We start from the raw sequence: 23,586 nt of genomic DNA, 5'->3' as shown, positions 1-23,586 counted from the left end.
AGGATGCTACATCATCAAGTGGCGCAGCAGGACCGTTCCAATGTCCAGCATACTTGGAATTCCACAGAGGCCGCGTCCTTGGTTTGGGGGAAATTTCGAGGCTGCACATGGGTAGACTTCGCGTCCTTAAAATCCCCACAATGCTTTGCGCACGGACCAATTTCCCCAAATCTGTTGTGGAAAATGTAAGGCGGGGCCTCTCATATGACGCACACCTGCACACTTGCTAGCCTGTTCCACTCTTCGTTTTCCGAATGCCAGGAAGGATTCTTGCCTAGCTTCTGAAGGAAGTGACTTGGAAGACATGTGCTACCAAGCAAGCGTACTCGCGATTGAGAAACACGCTCCATTTAGCTTAGGAACCTTCCTAACGGAGTGAAATGACCCGGAAGTCCCTCAGTGGCAGCCATGATAAGTGCCGTTCAAATTCTCTAGATGAAAGGAAAGGAGGTTTCAAACTTCCTTTATAACCTCCTTTAGCTTAGGAACCACTGGCCCTCCCTAACCGAAAGGAGAGGAGAAAATGCTGCCCCACAATGCCTTGCAGCCGCAGCATTTGCCGTCACACAACAGTCGGCCGCTCACGGAAACAATCGATTATGACCGATAAATGATATCATGAAAGTTACGGTGCTTATTAAGCATTTTAAAAGTGGTAACTTGCCAAAGTGCTTTGTTTTGAATGTTCATCAGTATTATAATCAAAAAGAGAAATATGAACGTTAGTTTTTACTGAAATTATCAAATAAAGTCAACATTTCACAGTCTTTACTGAGCTGTGTGGGGTTTGTTCAACTTTTAAAAGATGTTTGAATGGTGATATACACAGTGATAGATGTTTGTTTGTTTGTTTGTTTATTTATTTAAAGGACAGTGCACATTAATCCACATTGCTGTAAATGAGCCAGTATTAGCCAGCAGGCTAATTTTCAACTGTTGTCCTTGGCAAGATGTTAAATGACCACAACAAGGACTGTTAAGGACTAACGTTTATAATAAATACATTTGTATTGATTTTAAGATCTTTTCATACAATCATACGTATTGGGATCATTTGTATTAATGTGGACCGGAGGGAGAGGGTGACGAGCATAAGTTTCACTTTCCTTTTTTATTTCAATTCCAACTTTGGTCATGAAGAATATGTTTCTCTGTCCTCCACGTTCATAAAACAACAGCATCAGAGCACGGTGCAGAGTCTCTAGATGAGTTTACAGTAGTCCCTCGTTCTTATTATACATCCATGTTGTAGTCCGCTGTCAGTGGCGGCCGGCCCATAGGGGCGCTAGGGGCGCCGCCCCCCCTCTTCCCACATAAAAAAATATATATATATATATATATATATATATATATTTTTAATAAACAAGGTAAATATTATATAATTGGTATCAGTAAAATGTATAATCTACAATAAAATCTCGTTTAAAATTGGAGTTACGATGTCTAAAGTTACTGATAAGTCACATGTTTCCTGCCTGGCCTTGCCCGTGTATCATTACCCTCTCTCGTCTGGGCGCTATGCACAGCGCCCAGACGAGAGTGCAGCAAGTGCAGCAGAAGCCAACTGTTGCTATCTTTAAACTATGCCGCCGAAACATAATTTCAGCCAATCAGCGTCGTCAAATCTGATGGTCACAGGGCGCCTACGTCAGCGCCCGGTGCAGTCTGTGAGTTGTTTGGACTCGTATCCAAGGAGACAAAACAGGAAGCTGTCATACACTCTGGAAGCTACCATTAGCAGCTAATGAAAACTCAGTTTTTGACATAAAAATGGAATTATGGATCATCAATCATTTTTTCAAAGTGACAGACACATTGGATTAACCTTCAGCCGCGTTTCTCGTTTTTGATCAGAATAACAGCAAAAGGTGAGCATATCTCCGTGTTTTGCTACCTAAAGCTACGTCGTGTGATGTCTGTATTTGCTTCCCCTGTCGCGAGTTCTGATCGCTCAGTGATGATACTTATATTTCTAGAATCTGTGGAATCTCAGCTTGTTAGCATACGCTTGTTTGTGCATATCCAATAAGTATATCGATTGATTTATACCTAGAGTGCGTTAGCATTTTTTCGCTCAGGGCTCATTTAGACGCTTCTTGTGAGACTTGTGTTTTGTTTCGGTAAACATGGTTCATATCATCAGTTAGCTGCGTTTCCTCTGAATAGGACACATGAATAGTTTATTACATTTTAAGAAGCCCTGAGACACAGTTTCGTAAGAAAGAAAACGGGGGAAAAAAGCCCCTTAACAGGTTAAATGGGAATTAAATCATTTTAAGCAATTTTGAGTGTTCCCAAAGCCCCGGTGTTCTGCAGTTTGTGTGGGCCTACTGTACTGTTGCACAGTTTATGCTGTAGAAACTATGTCCAGGACAAGGTGTTTGGAAGTTTTGGAAGATTCATAGCTAACCACACTGAAGATTATGGAGGTATTGATCAGTCTTCTCATATTTTTAAGCCTCAAATTGTCTTCCCCCCCCCCCCCCCTCTAACATCACCAGAAGTCATAATTTAGGGGGTCTTTTCTAAAAAAAAAATATCGGGGGAGCATACCCCCGGACCCCCCTAGTATTGTTTGGTCACCATTTCCACAGCCCCACCTAAAATATTTTCCACCAGCCGCCACTGTCCGCTGTATAGAAAACTGTAGTTTCCATAGTTTCCCCTCAGCAGCAGACGCACATTTATGACGTCCGCTGGCGCATCATAAACACGTCGGATAGTGAAAGTGCAGTCGGATTCTCTAAAGTACCGCAGTCTCTTCTCCTAAGTCCTTTTGAATTCTCCTATCGACTATCCCTTAACCCCGTGACGTTTCACTCAGAGGTCAAGGAATAGACGATAGGGTTAGAAGTTAGGAGCTGATTTTTGGATTATCCGACCGCAACCTCGGTCCTCCGGTAGTGACCCGGAAATGAATTTCAGCACGCCATGTTGAAGGACATCTCATTTCTCTAAATGCACTTCGAGGACCGAGGATCGAGCGTCGAGGAGGCTCTCTGGAGGAGCTATAATCGAGGATACACTGATGGGTCCTCCACGGTCCTCCACGGCTCCTCCGCGAATGCATTTCCGGCAACAGTGATGTTTAAAAGAGTCGTGACGCACGGCCGGACTTATCTCAGCCAATGACAGCTCTGCATGCATCCCCTGGATATTATTCTTCTATTCTATATATGCTTATATCGCGATGCGATGTTTACAGTGAGAACAGCTGTGAGGTCCGTGCAGAAAGCAGAGCAGTGTGTATAATATATATCACTCAGTATAACAGGCCTACATTACTCTCTTTATTTGTATGCTTTAGTTTAGTATATCTACAAAGAAAGAGTCGATATTTTTCTAAAACCATTTAGTGCTTCACATAATAAAATACACAACGGCTGTATCCTGATATCATATGCTTTAGGAGCTGTAGGTGTGTGTGGTGTAGGTGTGTGTTGTACAGTGTGTACTGTAGGTGCGTGTTGTACAGTGTGTGTGTGTGTGTGTGCGTAGATGCGGCGGACAGACAGGTCTCAGTTGGTTTGGTGTCCTATGCTTACTTTTAATACTTAAATAAAACTTTTGGCCCGTAATTTATTTTCCTCATTGTAGCGACCAGAGAGGGGGGGGGGGGGATATATATCCATTCTCTGACAGTGTTACGCTATGAGAGTGCTCTCATACTTGTTTGATTTTGAAATTGTATATATTTATATATACAATATATATATACATATATGTGTGTGTGTGTGTATGTCCGCATCTGTAGCCTGTTATTGTCTCATTATACCGCACTGTGAATGAATGCAAGTAAATATATAAGTCATCATGAACACAGTTCTGTCCATCAGACAGAGGGCTGTGCCTCCTGTCATCATTAATGGACGTCGCTTTAAAATGACTGCTCAGAGGAGAGGATTTCTCATTTCTCTAACCGCCTGCTGCTTCCCCTCCTCTCTCATCGGTTCTCCTCGGTTCTCCTCCTCGACTCCTCCGCTCGCATCTCTTGTGGGCGGAACTACTGTAAGACACGAGGATAGGAGTCGAGGAGGGGAGTCGAGGAGGGGAATTAGAGAAATGAGAAAGGGCCCAGGTTTCTTTCTCACTTGCTTCTCAGGGCCGTAATTATTAGCAAGTGAGTGGAAAAAGTAATTATCTAAATGAGTTTGTTTTTAAATGAGCATTTTATTCCTTCTAAACTTCACATTTAAAACATAAAAAAGTATATCAAATTCACCAAAGGCATTCATACGTTAATTAATTCAAACGTTTTTTGATGATGCTGCTGCTATCTCATAGTATGGTCCCAGTGCAGTATGGATAATCATGTTATATATATTATGCATGCTGTATTATCTTCAAAGGGCCAGAGGGCAGTGTGGTTGCAATTTAGTGTGTGGCTAAGACAAGGTTGTGTAATCTTTAAGTACAGATTTATTTACACACAATTTCCAAAAGAAAATTCAAGGCTCAGATCATGTTATCAGTATTATTTATGGGAATTATTATATATTTCTTTGTCAGGGGACTTTTCGAAACCAATTCCTGTAAATTATATTAAAACCTTTAGAAGAAGAAGAAGAATACAGCCGGGTCTTTTATCAGGGCATCATTGATTTTTAATTCTAGAACATTAAAAATCAATGATGCCCTGATAAAAGACCCGGCTGTATTGGCCAACTCTCGAAATGAGTATTTCATAAATAGTTCTCTGGACATTACAAAGCTCTTCCCGCCATCTGAGGTCTCACCTAGCCCGATTACACACCCCGTTTTTGACCTGGAGGAAATCACAGAGGTAAAAATATAATCTCAGGGTTAAGAGGTTCTAAGGCTAGGGATGCAGATGATTTCGACACCAACTTTATAAAGACACATATTGACTATGCTAGTGAATCAATCTATCAGCACAAGGGAGGTTCCATCATCCTGGAAGGTGGCCACGGTGACACCGATCTTTAAATCTGGGGATAAGGCCACGATGTCCAATTATAGACCAATCAGCATCCTCCCCTGTGTTAGCTGAGAAATGGGTGTCAAAACTAATCACCAAACATTTAGACAAAGGTTTCGCTCCACTCCACCCAATGCAGTTTGGTTTTCGTGCTCACCACTCCACTGAGACAGCTAACTGTGTCTTTGTGGAAAAGGTTAAATGTATGTTGGACACGAGCCCATATGTAGGTGCTGTTTTCCTTGATCTCAGGAAGGCTTTTGACACTGTTGACCACCAAGTGCTCCTTACAAAGCTGACGTATTTCAATTTTTTGGCAGTTTCAAAACATTGGGTTAAGTCTTACTTATCGAACAGAAAACAGTCTGTTTTGGTCAACGGTGCCAAATTCCCCTACGTTGTCAACCCTGTTGGGGTTCCACAAGGTTCCATTATTGGACCATTACTGTTTTCACTGTACATTAAGGATTTGCATAATGTATGTCCTGAGTTGAATGTGCAAATGTATGCCGATGATGCGGTCATCTTTGTACACGGGAAGAACACTGAAATGATCTCATGTTGTCTCTCAAAAGCTTTGGACAAGATTCAACACTGGCTGAACAACATTTGTTTACAGTTAAACTTAAAAAAAACAGTATGCATGATGTTCAGTAAACGACCAGTCAAAATCAAAGGATCCAATGTGTTTTTAAACGGAGCAGAAATAGAACTAGTCTCCCAGTTCAAGTATCTTGGAGTCAAATTGGACTCGAACTTGACTTTTAAGAAACATATTAAGAAACTATCAAATACCATTAAATTCAACTTGCAACATTTTAAACAAATCAGACCCTTCTTAACTGTCAATGCTGCAAAGTCATACCTCCACTGTATGATTCTATCCCACATTGAATACTGTTTGACAAACTGGTCGTTTGCTTGTGCCACAAACCTTAAACCAATAGAACAGCTGTACAAGAGAGCTATCAAGGTGTTTGACAGAAAGCCTTATTCATACCACCACTGTACCATCCTTGATAAACACAATTTATTGAGTTTTGACAATTTTAAGTCTTTTAAAAGTATGTGCTTTTTTTATAAATGTTTACATGGACTGGCCCCCCCCCCCCCCTTAGGGGAATTCATCCACAAAAAGCACACTGGGCGCTGCACTAGGTCAGAAACCAGAGGAGACTGTGAAGTCCATCGTAGACGGACCACTTTCGGTCAAAATGTACTTTCCATTAAAGGCAGCTCTTTCTGGAATAGCCTCCCAACTGAGATACGGGATTGTCCCACTCTCAATAGCTTTAAAGGTCAACTCAAAGAATGGTTGAGCAACAAACAGACGTGCAATCACCGCTAGATGCACTTCAATACAGGGGCATCTCCTCTTGCACTTTATAGCTCTTTTATCTTCTCTTGCACTTTATATGTCGTAGCTGCTACATTGCACTGCCATGTGGTTAATGCTTGTGTGTGCTGCTCATGCTCTTTCTGCATATCATGTATTTATTTTTGCTATATGTTTATAAATGTCATGTTCTTAAATGTTGTATGTGAGGGACTACGGATGGGAATTAGCTAAAAGCTCAAATCCGGCATATTTACATTTTGAAGCATTAATTGTTAAAAATAAACGATTAAATGAAATGAAAAAAAAGAAGGAAAGAAAAATATATAAAAAAACTCTCAGACAGAATCGTAGGAGTAGGGGACAGTTAGAGGAGGAACTTGTTCAGAAGGCAATCAATTATTATTTTTTCTTGCCCTGACAACATACGTCACAATAGAGCCCTCCACTCAGGTGTATTCAGGTTACTGCTGGGTCACTGCACCAAGAAGGGCTTCAGACGCTGACCGGTGAAATTGTTCGCTTCTTTTCCAATCACAGCAGCTTAGATTACTGTAAATTGAAATCTACATCATTACATCTAAGGGCACTTGTTGCATCACCATGAGCAACAGTTAGAACACTATTATTCTGATGATGGTCATAACATATTACAAATCCACTGCCTTTTGACTGACATAATGACTTAAAGTGAAGTCACAGAACGAAAGCACATTTCTGTGACAAATGTCAAAAACCATAAGGCCTTATATTTCGAGATTGAGTCATTGAGTGAGGTTTTCTCTTTGAGCTGTCACTTTTGAGTCTATACATCATTTTTTGGCACCTGGAATCGAAGAAAATCCATTGTGCAGACCCGGTGACCCTTGCTGTCCAGAAGGCCTGTCATAAATGGTATTGCTGATTAAAAGCCAAGTGACGGAGCGAGAATGTAATGTCATTTTTTTTGTAATTCCTGCTAAGTCTCTGTTTTTTACTTAAAACGTTAAATAGGATTGTATAACCGGCATTCAATTGAGCAAGGCAAGATGTTGCGCGGAAGGCAAGAAACGAATTTCTGCATTTAACAACATATGTCATAAAAGGCCCCTCCACTCAGGTGTATCCAGTGACTGCAGGGTCACATCACTAAGGCGTTGGCAACTGAAATAGCTTCCTGTGTTTTCTCCGTGTCTCAGATCAAACAGACTTTTAGCTGTCACTGTAAATTGAAATCCAAATTAATTACATCTAGGGGGAGTATAATTAACGTTGCATCAATATGAGCCATGATAATGACACTAATTAATTTGCTAGTCATTATTATCTCATATTGGAAATCCACAGCCTTCCAACTGACATGAGCAATCAAAGAAGCATATTAAGAAATGTTCTGATGTCAAGAAACCAAAGTATTTTATCCTTACGGTTTGACAGAGTTGTTTTGCTTTGAGCTATCCTTATTCTTTGGGGGCTCTGCTTCATTGACTTGCAATAAGGTAAGGAAAACAAGAGGTGCCAATCATGGTGACATTTCACTGCCAATTAAAAAAAACGGTTTAACAACCCTGTGAAAGAAGCTCAAAATACGCACATCTTACTGCTGAAATTCCTCTACAGCCCCCAGTTGCTATTACGAACCACAGACTCTCTTATCCATCTCCCTCCTGCTCATTCATAGACACATTTCTCAACTTTTTGGGCAAAATCGTTTTTTTAGCACCAGAACCCGAACCATGCCATCTCTGTTCAGTCTACCACACAGGGATGTCTATCAGATGTATTATTGATTTTGTCTTGTATCCCAGTCAGAAGTACTGAGCATGATTCATGCTCCAACTGAAAATATCTAAACTTGACACACCAACCTTCAAAATGTAGGATCCATATCTAAATGATACTTTCATGGCAAAGTATTTGAGAAAGTAGTACATTCTCAGATATTCAAATTGATCATAGTACAGAAATTACACTTACAAAAGATTTAAATTACATTTGCATGAATTCAGATGCAGTCTTTAATGTTGTTGTCTTTTTGATACAGTTAAACATGGCATATTCATAAGCTGTAAAAATAAATGGGAAGGTGTGACTTAAATTGACAGCATGATTACACCCGGCTGTCAGATTTAAAGAATGAAACAATTTGAAAACACTTAGTAAATGTTAGTTTTAGAGGTGTCAGGTGTTGATTAGAGTGTTGTTTGTCTGACAAAATAAAGCTGATATAGCCAGAGGGGAAGGTGTCAAAAGTATCTTAATGTATTATTTTAATATGATGGATGTGGACTGAATGTTATTTTGAAAACATGGTGGCCTTTTCTGGATAGGTGTCATCTAAAAACGTCAGAAGGAACCTTCAGGTTAAGGTGAAGACCCATGTGAAACAAACCCACTCATAGGTAAGTGAGTGCTTTTTCCATTTGCGGTCAAAACAATGTCCATGTACATGACTGTAAGTATTCAAGGGACCCTGTGGAGCCATCCATGTAAACAAAAGTGTTTTTGGGATATTACTTTTGTTCACTAGACCGAGTGTTACTGTCAGCTACAGTTCAGGGTAGGAGCGAGATTTAAACAATTGGGCATTCAGGAAACACTGCAACTTGCACCTATTAACACTGATTGACATGACTTTTTATTGTGAACAGAGTAGTGTAACGCCCTGATCAGACAGAGCACCTGATGGCAGCTTTTTTTTCTCCTTTCCAGTTACGTTCTCAGTGGCGTTTTTATATGTACAAAAGTGGTGGGGCACAAAAAACTTAGATGTCTATCAGTGGCGGCCGGTCCATAGGGGCGCTAGGGGCGCCGCCCCACCTCTTCCCATATTGAAAAAAAAAAATAATAATAATAATTAAAATTAAAAAAAAAAAAAAAAAAATATGTTTAAAAAAATATATATGTTTTTATTTTTATTTTTAATGAACAAGGTAAATATTATATAATTGGTATCAGTAAAATGTATAATCTACAATAAAATCTCGTTTAAAATTGTGTTACGATGTCTAAAGTTACTGATAAGTCACATGTTTCCTGCCTGGACTTGCCCATGCACCTTCTCTCGTCTGGGCGCTAAGAGAGGAGCCTTCAACCAGTGCAGCAGCAGCCACCAGCAGCTGACTGTTGCTATCTGTAACGTGTAAACTATGCCGCGAAAATATAATTTCAGCCAATCAGCGTCGTCAAAGATGACGGTCACCGGGCGCCAATGTCAGCGCCCAGTGCAGTCTGTGAGTAGTTTGGACAGTGACTCGTATCCGGTTGACGCAGTAGTTGATGAGGATGGCTTCGTGTGCAGGTGGAGTCTCCGGACCTCGGTCCCCGGCTAATTCTGTTCAAGAGCTAATCTCCAATCCTTTCGAAAGGAGAAGTTTGGCAGATAAATTGTTGCTTAAAGACCTTGCACCGGACCAACCCGATTTGAATATATCGCAGCAATCTCGTGAAAAAGACAACATTTATACACGAGGCTTAGTAGCTGGTACACAAGAAAGGCTTGACTAGCTGGATGCAAACAGGTAAATGCTGTCTTTTGTTTCCCATGCTTGGATATCACTTTATATGTAGAGAGGAGGTTTCCCATGGTTGTTAGAAGTTTATTAATAAGTGGGCATTTATCACAGAAGTGATTGTTCTGTCTCCACGTTTGTTGCATTGTCTGTGATGTATTTTCCAACGGTTATAGCTCCTGTTCTGTCCCAGCAACACTACACGGTTTGCAGCTCCACCACATTTTTGGTTTATCTTCGGTGTCGCTTAAAATCTGCTTCCCATCGGACTAAAACCTCCACGTAATCTGAAGACAGATACTTGAAGTTATTTAAACCTTTTGCAAACTTTATGTTCTTTCTTGCTCTAGCCTTGCCAGTTACATTGTACATAACACATATATTATCATTATGCTAACTGGTTGTTCGTGTTAGACGATGTAGCTTTTTCATTTCTGAGTTATTGCTATATGTAAATAAGCCTGTTTGTAAATAATCCTCAGAGAAACAAAGAAAAAACACAATTTATGACATTTTGTGCTGTGGTTATTTTTTTTAAATTGCATTTATTCACAGTTCAGTTTGAAATGCTGTAGTGACTTGTATTGAACCACTTAAATATTTATAATTAATGCTACTGAAAAGATGCTATTAATTTTATATCTCACATGCAGTTCACTGTAAAGCTACTTGGTGAAGGTGTTGGTTCATAAAACATGAACAGTTTTAAGAAAGAAAAAAACAGACCAGTTCTGAGAACACAAATTCCTGGTAAAGTAGTAGATGTTCAGGTTGATAAATAATATTTTCCACACTGAAGATTATGGAGGTATTGATCAGTCTTCTCATATTTTTAAGCCTCGATTTCTCCTTTCCCCCCCCCTCTAACATCACCAGAAGTCATCATTTAAGGGGTCATTTCTCGAAAAAAAATTCCGGGGGGAAACCCCCCGGACCCCCCGGACAGGTCACTTACGGTACGTCAAGAGCCCCACCAAAAAAAAAGACCACCGGCCGCCACTGATGTCTATATATAAGCTTCTGCAGTGACGTGCAGTGAGGTTCATGGCTGGTGAGGCACTGGCACTGACTCTTCAGGTTTACAAATATTATATTTTGACCTAAACCAAAATATAATATTATTTTCAAAAGCTTTTTTTGTCCGATGCTTCGATTAATTTTAAACAGACAGTTCAACAAAAGGATACGCGTCACTGCAGCTCTCTTGTCTCCTCTTCACGCACCACACTTTTCGTGGCACACATACTTACAGCCAATCAGCTCTGAATTATGTGAGATGACGTATGGTGGGGATGGCAGCTCAGTGCCCCTATGGTCATTATTTTTTTGCCATACACATTAAATAGGAAAATACTCTGAGCATGCGCAGTGTAGTTTTTACAGTCACCGTTCACTTAGACAGTGAGAGGGAGGGGCATGATCAGATTTTGTCCCACATGGCTCTAAACAGCTCAATAGGCACACACTGTAGACACTAATTAGAAGAACACAGACTAAAACAGCAATGTACAGACGAATCAGATGATTAAACATGATCTTAAAATATATTTTATATATATATTTTTTTTAAATTTGCATTTTTTGTAATCATTATTTGTAATACTTTCTGCTGACACTAGGTGGGGCAGTCGCCACTGTACGTTCTATACGGCACTATGGGGGAGAGCTTAGAACCCTTCGATTGAAAAAAACGTTGAGTTAGAGGAAAAGATTATGTTTGTGTCATTTGCTACTAAGTTTGATGAAGCTAACTTTTCTAACACAACTCAATTGTAATTATTAGAAAGGGACCCTATTTCATATTTGTATTTTGTTTCTCTACTGTGACATGTTTACATGCTTTAAAAGGTCTTTATTTTTCTCATACTGCCTGTGGTGCAGCACCTCTTTTCACCCTCTGTCTGAAACCAGAGCCCAGTCTGATTGGTTAAGTGGCCAGCTCTGTTGAGATGTCCCGCCCATTAGCCTATCATGTACGACGTGTTGGGGTGCGAGCGAATAGAAGTGCGTGGGTAGTGAGGTCACTATGTCGCGGAAGTAAACAAAGGAGTCCAATGGAAGCGGGGGGAAGTCTCTTGGGAGACAGAAACTCCCTCTGGAGGGAACTATTGGATTATAGCTTTTAATTGTCAGCAATTAGAGGGGGCCGTTGCTTCTCTGTAGCGGCTCCCACACTGTGGAACGATCTGCCCATGCATATCAGACAGGCCTCCACACTGTCTGCTTTTAAATCGCTTCTTAAAGGTCCCATGTCATGCTTTTCCGGTTATTACCCGTCCCCTTGTGGGCTATGAAGGTTTTTATGCATGTAAACGGTGTGCAGAGTCAAAACCCTCAAAGTACACCCAGGGAGTAAAACTCTAACACAGAAAAGACCTCCCCAAAACGCCTCGTTGGAGATTTCTCATGTTCTTCCTGGGCATCGTGACGTCTGGATACCCAGTAGCCACGCCCAGAGCTATGACGCGAGCCGTTACGTTACGCCGTTAAGCCCCCGCTGCTGATTTCTCCTCCCTGGCTGCAGGCTGATAACAGACAGTTGGGATCGTGGCAAAATTCTCTCTGCAGACCCATTCTCACAGCGTTTATCAACCTTTTTCTTACTCAATATCAAGCCACACTTATTGTTTTTACTTCGGCTGTGTGATTGTGTGTGCTCAGGATGAGTTTGGCTGTGTTTCGCTGTGTATTGCTCATAGACTGGTATCGCTAAACAAGGAAAGCACACCTCCACGGAGCTCAGCGCGATTCACAACGTCCCGACCAATCAGAGCACACTGTGCTCACAGGGAGGGTGGGGACTGGAGCTATTGGAGCTCCAACGAGCCGTTAAAGGCAGAGAGTGAAATTCAGTGAATACACGTAATTTACAGAGATGCTGTATCATGAGAAACCAATGTGAGTTTGGAAAAATGCACAATATAAATCTATTCTAGTAGACCTCAACAATGGAATTATGATCAGTGGAAATGGCCATGACATGGGACCTTTAAAACCCACCTCTTCTCCTCAGCGTATTAACATCTTTAACATCAGTGTTGCTTTTATTGCTTTTAAATTGTCTATTGTTTTTACTTGTACTTGTTTTATGGTGTGTGAGCTGTGCTGTGTTATTTTTTGTATGTTTTGTTTTGTTTATTTGACTGTACAGCACTTTGGTCTGGAGGTTTAAAGTGCTCTATAAATAAAGCTGTATTGTATTGTATTGTATTGTAATGCAGATTTGTATTAACTAGGTATGTTAACCAGCTATTGGAAACTAAAAGGATCTGTACATTTACTCTATGGAAAAATAACAGTTAAGCTGCCTTCATATGATAATCAATTTACTTTTTCCCACCGCAAGGTTTGGCGCAGAGTCTTGCAGTGAGGACAAATGCTATTTCCGTTTCTGTGGTTACCTTTGTCGCTTACCTGCGCTGCTTCATACTGTCATCTGATTGGTTGCACGTCCAAAGGTGAATTGTAAAATAGGTCAAGGTTTAAATAATTCTTACTTTGAGGAAAACAATATGTGCGCAGAACCCATCATGTCAAAGCAGGTCAAGGTTAAGAAAGGTTGTCAGTGGTTGCTTAGCAACAAAACAAAGACTTGGCAGGGTGTTCTTTTTTTAAATGATGGCTTTAAATAAAAAGCAGGGCTTTTTTAGTATCTAGTACAACATACAGTAAATACTGATCATGAAACCTACATACTGAATACCTTTTTTTGTCAATTTGTGACAAAACACCAATTGACATTTAAAAAATGTCGAAATTCACCCCTGCTTGTTATTGTTAATACTTGTGTTGCTGTTCTCCTGCCACGGCATTAGCACTTGAGAACTCAAGAGTCTTTTTCTCCCCTATCCCCTCTCGCCTATGATGACACTGAAGAAGCTCCTCCATGCAGCGACTAATTAAGATTCTGATGATTCATGTGCTGTATTGAAATGAGAAATCTGAAGAATCAAGAGAGGTCTTCATGTTCAAAACAGGACACACAGGTGTGAGTGGCTTAATCTGTTAGTTCTATTCTTCATATGTTTCAAGGCCATATTATATAAATCCCTTCACATCCCTGCACACATTTGATTTGCTCAGTAAGACAGACACAACTGGGTTTTCTCTTCGAGCTTGTTATGAGAGTCTTCTTCAACCAACATACACTGGAGGACGTCTTCTCCTCAAACCATAAAAAAAGAAGAACATAAATTAAAAGAGCCCCCATTGCCTAAGGTGATGCTGTCAAACCAAAACATTATTAATTATTGAAAGTGTTGACAGCCTGACAGTAGAGCTGATTTTTCTTTGAAAGGAGCAGCTACTGTAATGACCAGCTTGTCTTTCCTCTCCGGGGAAGAGAGAAACGTTCAATTATTCATTCTGTCGTGCATGTGAACTAACACGCATAATCATTTGTTCTGTATTTAAAGGTACCCCTCTGGGGTTTTCAAGACTTACTTTGAGTGGCATCTTGCCATATATATAGTTTGATATTACCTTTATAATATCTAAGATAGCCGTCAGAGATTTCTGCTGCTAACCAAATACAATGGAGGCGAATAGAATTTAGCTTTGTTGTGCTCAAAGAATTAAAAGCCTGACGTGAACCGACATTTATTTTCATTAACTCAGCATGACATCATGTTCCCGTTACCCACATTTTTGTTAGAGTGTGGTCTCTTTTGTTTTGTTTTGCCTTAGCAGTTGCTAGGAGCAGTTATTTAAATGAAACGAGAGGAAAAAGCTGTCAGCTGGCAGATCACCAGACATATTTCAATCACTGAACTAAACTGAGGGTGTTGATTCAGAAAGGTCTGGAGCCTGGCTATAACAAGTCATGTGTTTTTGTGTTTTATGTTTCCGTGCGGCTAATTGGAATAGTTGAACATTTCAGTTGTTTGGCTGACTTTGTTCTGTTTCCCAGCATTGAGGTTGGACATAACGGCACACAAATGCAGAGAGACATTAAACAGCTTTGTACCAATGCGGCGTTTGCATCCCTGAGTTCCGAAATACATTTATTGGGCTGTCACAACAGCTAATTTGAATCATGGAATTTATTTACCCAGACTTGTACATGGTCTCAAATAATTGCCTAACCTAAAGTAAAAGAGAACGCAGAATGAAAGTGAGAATTGAATGATGAACACACTTAATCAGGTAGAAAAAAAACATGACTCTCTAATTTGAAAGCAGTGAATGTAAATGTTTGTTTACAGTAAAGGCTCCACAGGGAACCTTCAATTACCACAACTAAAGCCTCCCAGCATTAATGGGCATGAGAGGGAGGGGAAATCCTTTGTGATGCAAGCACTTACTTTCCAGGTTTTGCACATTTTTCTGATGTCAGGCAGCTTTCTGCTGTTGTGTTCCTGCCTCCAATTGGAGGAATTATTTCTGCAAAGAGTGTAGATGATTTACTGGAAGGTCCTCAGCTTGATCCAGGAAACAGCTTGTAACTTTATCAGCTGCTAAAGGTATGAGAGGGTAGGATCCGATGACCAAAAGAATGGAGACTGGTTTGAAGAAAAACCCCTGTTGTTTGTTTTGTTTTTCAAAAAAGAGACTGCCAAAGAAAAATATATTTTATCTGCAGACCCAAGTTAAGTTGTGTTGAAAATGCCACTGTTTTTATGGTCAAACGACCCCTATTTAATCCCTTTTTAGTTTTAGTTTCCCAACAATGTACCTTCCCCCGCCTCTGGAAGAGAAGTAAAGCCGTGTTTAACTGACCTGTTAGCCCCGATTTCAATTACCTCTGATAATAGAGCATGGTTTTGGGTCAAACCACAACCATGTGTTCAACTAAGATTGGACACTGATATAAACTCTAACATTAACACGCCCCAATAATGGCGACATTTCTGAGCTATATCGACAACGTGATTGTGATTTTTCTCTGAAATTACAGAGAGTAGTGAGGGATTGGAGGGCCAATCATTTCCTTGAATATCAATGAAATTGGAGGGTGGCCAATTATTTGCTTTCTTTTGTATCCAGGATTGAATATAGGTGAGATAAAGGTTTTCTCTGCCAAAAGATGGAGAAAATGGTAATTGCCCCTAGCAATTGAAATACTAATAGATCTCTCGAAGAGACACAGTGCCCATTCGAATCGTTTGAATCCCGAACAAGACGATATATTTGCTTGTGTTTTATCTGCTAGCAGCTTCCTCGAGAAACACTTATCCAAACAATCTGACACTTGCCACTGCCATTATTTGGGCCTTGAGCAATACATCATGTGTGAAGTTATTTGGATAAAAGGGTGTTGAGAAATCAAAACACAAACAGACCCTGTCCATTTTTGGGACATAATCATTATTTTAATCTACTTTCAACTTAACCATTTGATCCATTTATTCCTGGTCATGTACTTGCATGTAATGGAAAGATTTTTTAAAATCTTTTCATATAACTCTCGACAAGAAAGAGAATACACGTATTACCCAAAATGTCAAAGTGTTGCTTTATTAGGACTAATCTATGAATTCTAATTCTAAAACCCTTTTCACATAAAAAGACATGGCAGTCCAAGGCCAACAGAACCAATGTCCTTGAAAAAATGAAAAAAATACAGTTACAAAGACATTTAGCCTTCGAATTTAAAGCTTTCAAAGCTCTGTGAAAAACAAATGCATGATCTGTTTGGTATTTTGAAAAAAAAAAAGTATAAATATGTCTTATATATGGTCCTACACTATATTATTCAAATATAGCATGATAGGTCCACTTTAAGTTAGGGCACACAAGCTATGGAGCACTGAATAAAAAAGGCAGTAAATATATTGCCTATTTCTTTATTAATTTAAACACACACACACACACACACACACACACACACACACACACACACACACACACACACACACACACACACACACACACACACACACACACACACACACACACACACACACACACTCACTCGCTTTACTCTACCTTGTGAATTTTCTATTTAGGCTTAAATTGTGCAATGTAAGACCAATTTGTTTGCACTGTGTAGAACAGATAACCCATGCTGCCCTTATTATCCCGACCAACATTCCCTCCAGTGTAGCCATCTTCTTCTTCTATTTCTCTTTTTTAAATCAGACATACCAATGATGCAAGCTGTTGTTTTTCTCAAGCTCCAATTAGCATTATCCGCTAGAAAAGCTTAATCACAAGTCCCTTGTGGCCACATTTATGTGGAAAATTCTTCTGTGTGAGACCGACTACATCTGTGCTGCATGCTTAATGTGTACCAATGTCAGCATGATATAAATACAGGAAATGATATGACATGAAAGCTACAGTACCTAATGTTTTTCATTATTGTAAGGGTTGCATAATAAGAACAGATAGAGTTAAAGGCAAGTTATATAAAAGGTGGCACAATGATTTGCTCAAGTGTTCATGTCCAGATGTCCCTGATGTGTTAGGTTAAAACCATAATTAAGAGCTGACTACTACTTTCAGACGCAGCCATTTGACCTTGCATTCTGGGGAAACAATACAGCACTTACACTGTGCCATGGGAATCGGGGAACGCTCATCAAAGACATTAAATAAATATATTATGGGAGGCCAAGTGAAGGTCACATTCACAAAACATTAATATTTAACTTTCTTGTTTTCTGTCTGTAATGCTAATTTGCTACTTCTTGTTTCCTCTGTGTCTTTGAATTAAAAAAATGGCATAGCCATTTGCCTTTTAATGAATTCCGATACCACTCTCATGTCTGTTCGTTAAAAATGTAGCTCGAGCCATAAGCCGGTTTGCTTAGCTTAGCACCAAGTCTGGAAATAGTGGGATACAGCTAGCCTAACCAAGCAACAGTCTGGCACATAACTCTTTCAAGTGCATCATGTTGTTTTGAGGCTTTGTAGAATTATATTTTAATAAGTAAGCTTTAAGGGGGCTAGAAAGTGGACTAGCTAGCTAGCCGTTCCCTCTCTGTTTCAAAAGGAACAGCTAGCTTGTATGTAATTGAGTCGCAACACCATACCATTTCTGCCAAAAAAGCAGTAGAAATTAATACTGTTCTGCACAAGTTGAAATGTTTAAACTTTATCGAGAAAGTATGTGACACTGTCGCACTTTACATGTAAAGTAATACACAGAAACAAAATGGGCTTGGAGATGAGGGAGCAAAGCCATAGTACTACAGGCTAAGCCTGCTCTTTTGTACTGTGCTCCGAACAAAGCGTTAACGTTTAAGGGACAATATTCTTGTAAATTAGGTGTATATCCAAAACAAAGGTAAATGAATTTGGGAGTTGCAACCTACTCCACAACACATTTCAGCAGGTGTATCCATGCTGGTAAAATTCCAGTCTTTCACCTAAGTTAAGCTAACTGGGGGCTTGTTCTATAGCTACAAATTAAGCATAGACGTGAGAAGGATATTGATGTTCATATATAATGCTTGGCAAAAAGCAAAAAAGGGAATTTTCCAAAACACTGAATTTTGTTCGTTAATCTAAAAGCAATAATATAAGATTGTAGACTTGTATTAGTCGTACGCCAGTATCAGAATCCCAGACTGTCTACAGGGAGGATCTCCCATTATCCCAAACAGGTTTCAGCAGTCTTATTTTCAAAGTTGGTGGAGTCTGAAACTTTGACCATTTGCTCTCCAAGCTCCCTGCCTTCAGCAGGTAAATTCCCTCGATGAGAACAACAAAACATCAGTCTCTGGAGGCGCAGAAGCTCTTGCCAGGAGGTACGCTGGAAGATGAAGTATATTAAAGGGTTGTATACGGTGGAGCTCTTAGCAAAGAAGCAAGGTAACATGCTGATAATGGGAGACATGTGGCCCTTCTCCCGTGAGTGAAACATGCTCCAGTAGCTCACAACCACATAGGGGGTCCAGGCGATGAAGAACCCAGAACTGATCATCAAAGCCATCTGAAATAAGAAGAACAGATGAAAGCACAAGTGAAGGGAGGGAGGGAATAGAGAGAATAAAACAGTGGGTTGTGTGAAATATGTGGCTTCAGTAAAGACAAGAAGGTCAGTAAGAGAATAGAGGGGAAACCGGGGGAATACGTTTAAAAAAACGCCATCTTCTGATTATTTTCTCTCTTGCTGAGGGTTCCATAAGAGGATCAAAAACACTTGTCTGTACTTTACATATGTAGCTACCACCAGCTGGTTGCTAACTCAGTTTTGCACATGAGGAAACGGATAGCCTGGCTTTGTCCAGTGATAACAGAACAAAAATAATTTCTTCATTCAGCGGGAAAGCAAATAAGCATAATCCTGAAAAATAATGAACTCACTACTTACATTCTCCCAAGCCCTGGTGAAACAATGGTGGTTGATGATAAAAATGAAATGTTGTGAAGCCTGAAAGAAAGCTTACCATGTCACATCAAAGAATAAAGCACAGCTGGAATTCATTGTTTGAATTCATTGTTATCATGGCTTTGACGATAAGAAAAGACAGCAGGTCAGCATTCTGGCAGGTAATTGAATTCAAATTATATAAGGCAGTCTATTTGGCCATTAGGTATTTGAATATCTGTCACAATATCTAAAAAAACAAGTGTAAATGATTTGTTATGTGCAAGAAAGTGGCAGCTTTATTTGCAATACTCTCCAATTAGCAAATTCCCATGCCCAATTCCCCATTGCTTTTTATTTAGAGACGTTACTTCACCCTTAAAATATTCCACACAATCAATGTTGTCATCTTCTGATCAAACACCGTTTGAGTGATACCAAAAGAGTTTATTTGAACTAAGGAAACTAAATGTCATACAGTTAAAAAAATATACGCTTTATATATGTGCACTCAAGTGTAGTGCTTTCCAATTTGCTGTTAAATGACTTCAAGGTAGTACTAGGAGCAGTGTAGAGGCTGTAAAATAGCTCTTCTAAGATTTGACTAAATGATTACACTTATAGAACACGTCAAAGATTACAACTACCTTGTGAGGTATGAAGAAATAATGATGGAGTGAAACAGATAAAATGTCATAATTATCTTTAAACTCATTGGGTGGAATGCGGGCAATCAAGCGCAAATGATGAATGCAGGATAACTAAGCTAAAGTGAATGACACAGGTACAACAACCACGCTCACTCAAACACGCACTCAATAGCCATATCCAGAGGGCATACACACAATTAAACGTGTTGTGTTCACAGGAACCTAGATGTGTAAAAGTGATGACCAGTCGCCGACCCTGCGCACTCTGAGCAAAATCTGCAGATGAGTGAGACACTTTCGATTCTGATCTTTGTCAATACTTTGCTGCAGTCACATTGCCTGCAGCCTGACCAAAGATTCAAAGATAGATTTACACTGAAATTATGGATATGACCTTTGGCGCAATTTCGTATACTGCAGCAAAAACACTTTCAAAATCAATTAAATGCGCGCACTTGGACTCTCTCATGAATATGCACTTACACACACAAGTAAATGCATACATGTGGACATATAATTAAATCCTTGGATAAGACGCACACTGGGGGCTTTTAGATTACGTGAGACACATCCGATCACCCTTACATTGAAGTCAGGAAATTATAAGAAGGATTTTCTTTGTTGCACAGTGTTGGTGATAAATATAGTGTGAATCCCCTATAGACATTTTCTACTGCCTTGTGAGAGGTGTGGGAGGCATAAGTGAATTAAATTAAGTTGATATTCTATATTTCTTTTAATAAAATAAAGCACATTAAAATACCTAAACTAACATTTATTTTATATATATTTAATATACATTTCTTTATCCATACACTACATATGACATATAACTATAAAAACATAGCCATATTCGAATGTAAGGTAAAGGTAAAGGTTCAAACTGATTCTATGAAATGCAGTTATTTTTCTAGTTCTCTACCTGTGTTTTTTAATTCTTGTTTTACTTTTATGCATACGACACCTAGTCAAATTCCTCGTACGTGTAAACCTACCTGGTAATAAACCTGTTTCTGATTCTGATTCTGATTTGCTGAGAATGTCTTACCACTGAGCTAGAGGTAGCCATTGAGCAGTTGAGCAAGGTAGCATGGAGACAGGAAGCAGGTGTAACACAGGGTTGCCAACTTTGGGTACCTGGCTGGAGTGAGATTTTGATATCATGGGTTCAATTCGGTTTAATTACACATATGCGCACGAAATGACTGCTATCGTGTCAGCAGCGGGACCTTAGCATATAGGATATATATACAATATATACAAATACACAATAATGGACACAGACTATAAAGGGCACACAGTTTCATTCACTAATTCAGCGTGAGAGCGTGAGATTGAGAGTGAAAGCGTGTGTCACACGCCAGATGCGTGAGAGTTGGCAACCCTGGTGTAACAGCCAGCATGGCTCTGTCGAAATTAACAACGGTAATCAAACTAATTGTGCACATTATGTAAACCACGACATGTTGTGGTACAACAAATAGTTAATTTCTGAAACCCTTTCTTGACTGAGCTAGTGACTTCCTGGAGTCCTTACTTGTTGGCTAGCAACCTAACATGGATGACAAGATGATAGCTGCTGAAAGAAATTATAACATTATAACATTTTCATTAAGGATAAGATACAGGTCTTTTAATTGGACAGAGCACTTTTCACCCCTAAGCTCAACTAATTTTCTCGTTATCATTGGCTTTCTAGCTATATCTTAAGCAGAGACACATGAGAGTGTGGTTATTTTTGTATCTATATCTTGGCAAAAGAGGGCTAATAATTTCCAACTAGAAAATGCATTTCCTGCAGAAAATGCGTGCGAATGCTGTAAACTGTGAACATTTGTTGCTGAATTTAGCTGAAAATGCAGCAAAAGCTGAATATTTTATTAGCTGAATGGTCTCTGTAGCTGCTTTTAGCAACAAAAACCAAGTAAGTGTGTTGCTGAGCTTAGCGGAGAAATGCAGAAAAGTGAAATGATTTAAATCAAACTTGTTACAGCTCAAATGCATTGCAATGACTTTGTTGAAAACTTGAAAGTGAAATGTTGAACTGGAAGAGTAGGACAAATAGTGAAGAAGCTTAAAGGTCCCATGTCATGGCCATTTCCACTGATCATAATTCCATTGTTGAGGTCTACTAGAATAGATTTATATTGTGCAATTTTCCAAACTCACATTGGTTTCTCATACAGCATCTCTGTAAACTACGTGTATTCACTGAATTTCACTCTCTGCCTTTAACGGCTCGTTGGAGCTCCAATAGCTCCAGCCCCCACCCTCCCTGTGAGCACAGTGTGCTCTGATTGGTCGGGACGTTGTGAATCGCGCTGAGCTCCGTGGAGGTGTGGTTTCCTTGTTTAGCAATACACAGCGAAACACAGCCAAACTCATCCTGAGCACACAAAGTCATAGCCGAAGTAAAAACAATAAGTGTGGCTTGATATTGAGTAAGAAAAAGGTTGATAAACGCTGTGAGAATGGGTCTGCAGAGAGAATTTCGCCGCAATCCCAACTGTCTGTTATCAGCCTGCAGCCAGGGAGGAGAAATCAGCAGAGCTGCCTGCACTGAGTGTGTGTGTGTGAGGAAGTCCGTGGATTGGTCAATTTGGACCAATCAGCGGGGGCTTAACGTAATGGCTCCGCGGATTGGTCCATTTGGTTCCGGGTACCGCATGACCGTATCGCGTCATAGCTCTGGGCGTGGCTACTGGGTATCCAGACGTCACGATGCCCAGGAAGAACATGAGAAATCTCCAACGAGGCGTTTTGGGGAGGTCTTTTCTGTGTTAGAGTTTTACTCCCTACAGGGTGTACTTTGAGGGTTTTTGACTCTGCAGACCGTTTACATGCATACAAACCTTCATAACACACAAGGGGACGGGTAATAACCGGAAAAGCATGACATGGGACCTTTAATATTTCAAAGAAAAGGTTTTAAAAAAGGTATAAACAATGAAATGTATAGCCTCAATGTCCTGAAATAGCTGAATAATTTAATAGTTGAATGGTTTATAGCTGAAAGTAGGCTTAAGGAGTTAGATATTAAATGTAAGTAGTAGTGAATGAATGTATATTAAGAAGAGAAAATAAAGTAAAAAGGCTTTGAAAAGCAGCAGAATATTTTAACTGCAAACCTTTTAACTAACTTGATGGCGAGTGATCTGTCACCATGGCAACGGAATTTTATGAAACCCCATAATACGCTTAGATGTGTTGATGGCTGCATCGTTCCCAAACCTGTGAAGTTTTGGGCCATTTTCAGCATGTTTCACTGAAGTTATGAGAAAACCGTGTTTCATGGTTAGCATTGTGTTGCCATGGCAACGGCATTTGAAGAAATCTCAAAACTGTCCCATAGATGTCTTCACGGCTGGATTGTTAGCACACATTTGAAGTTTGAGCACTTTTTGACAATTTTCATAGGAGTTATAGCAATATCGTGTTTTATGGCGAGGGATGCGTTGCCATGGCAACAGCTTTTGAGGAAAACTCACTATTGGCACATAGACATGTTGAGGGCTAGACCATTAACCATTATCTGAAGTCTGGTGCTGTTTTGACCCTTTTCATAGGCGTTATCTTGTTTTTTGGCGAAGGATGCGTTTCCATGGAAACGGCATATGGTGAGATCTCAGATTTGGCTTAGAGCTGTTGAGGCATGGACCGGTGATATACAAGCGAAGTTTGGGGGACGATCGGACCATGTCCATTGGAGTTACAGCGACATCGTGTTTTATGGCGAGGGATGCGTTTCCATGGATTCCACAATTGACGTAGAGCTGTTGAGGGCAGGACCATTAACCATTATCTGAAGTCTGCTGCTGTTTTGACCCTTTTCATAGGCGTTACCACAACATCGTGTTTTATGGCGAGGGATGCGTTTCCATGGCAACAGCCTATGGTGAGATCTCAGATTTGGC

The 23,586-nt window shown here is 39.9% G+C and overlaps 1 protein-coding gene across 1 annotated transcript in view; it reads right to left on the bottom strand.

The window, feature by feature from the left end:
- Positions 1-18,302: 18,302 nt before the first annotated feature.
- Positions 18,303-23,586, bottom strand: part of opn8a (opsin 8, group member a) — a 48,453-nt gene continuing 43,169 nt past the window's right edge. Inside the window, exon 4 of the mRNA XM_034150810.1 lies at positions 18,303-18,644. Within this exon, the coding sequence (XP_034006701.1) occupies positions 18,303-18,644 (342 nt within the window). The remainder of the gene's footprint in view (positions 18,645-23,586) is intronic.

The sequence above is a fragment of the Trematomus bernacchii genome, unplaced genomic scaffold (genome assembly GCF_902827165.1).
Source record: "Trematomus bernacchii unplaced genomic scaffold, fTreBer1.1, whole genome shotgun sequence".
NCBI classification, from domain to species: domain Eukaryota; kingdom Metazoa; phylum Chordata; class Actinopteri; order Perciformes; family Nototheniidae; genus Trematomus; species Trematomus bernacchii.
Note: the sequence above shows the minus strand (reverse complement) of the source record. Positions and strands in the feature narration are given on the sequence as shown.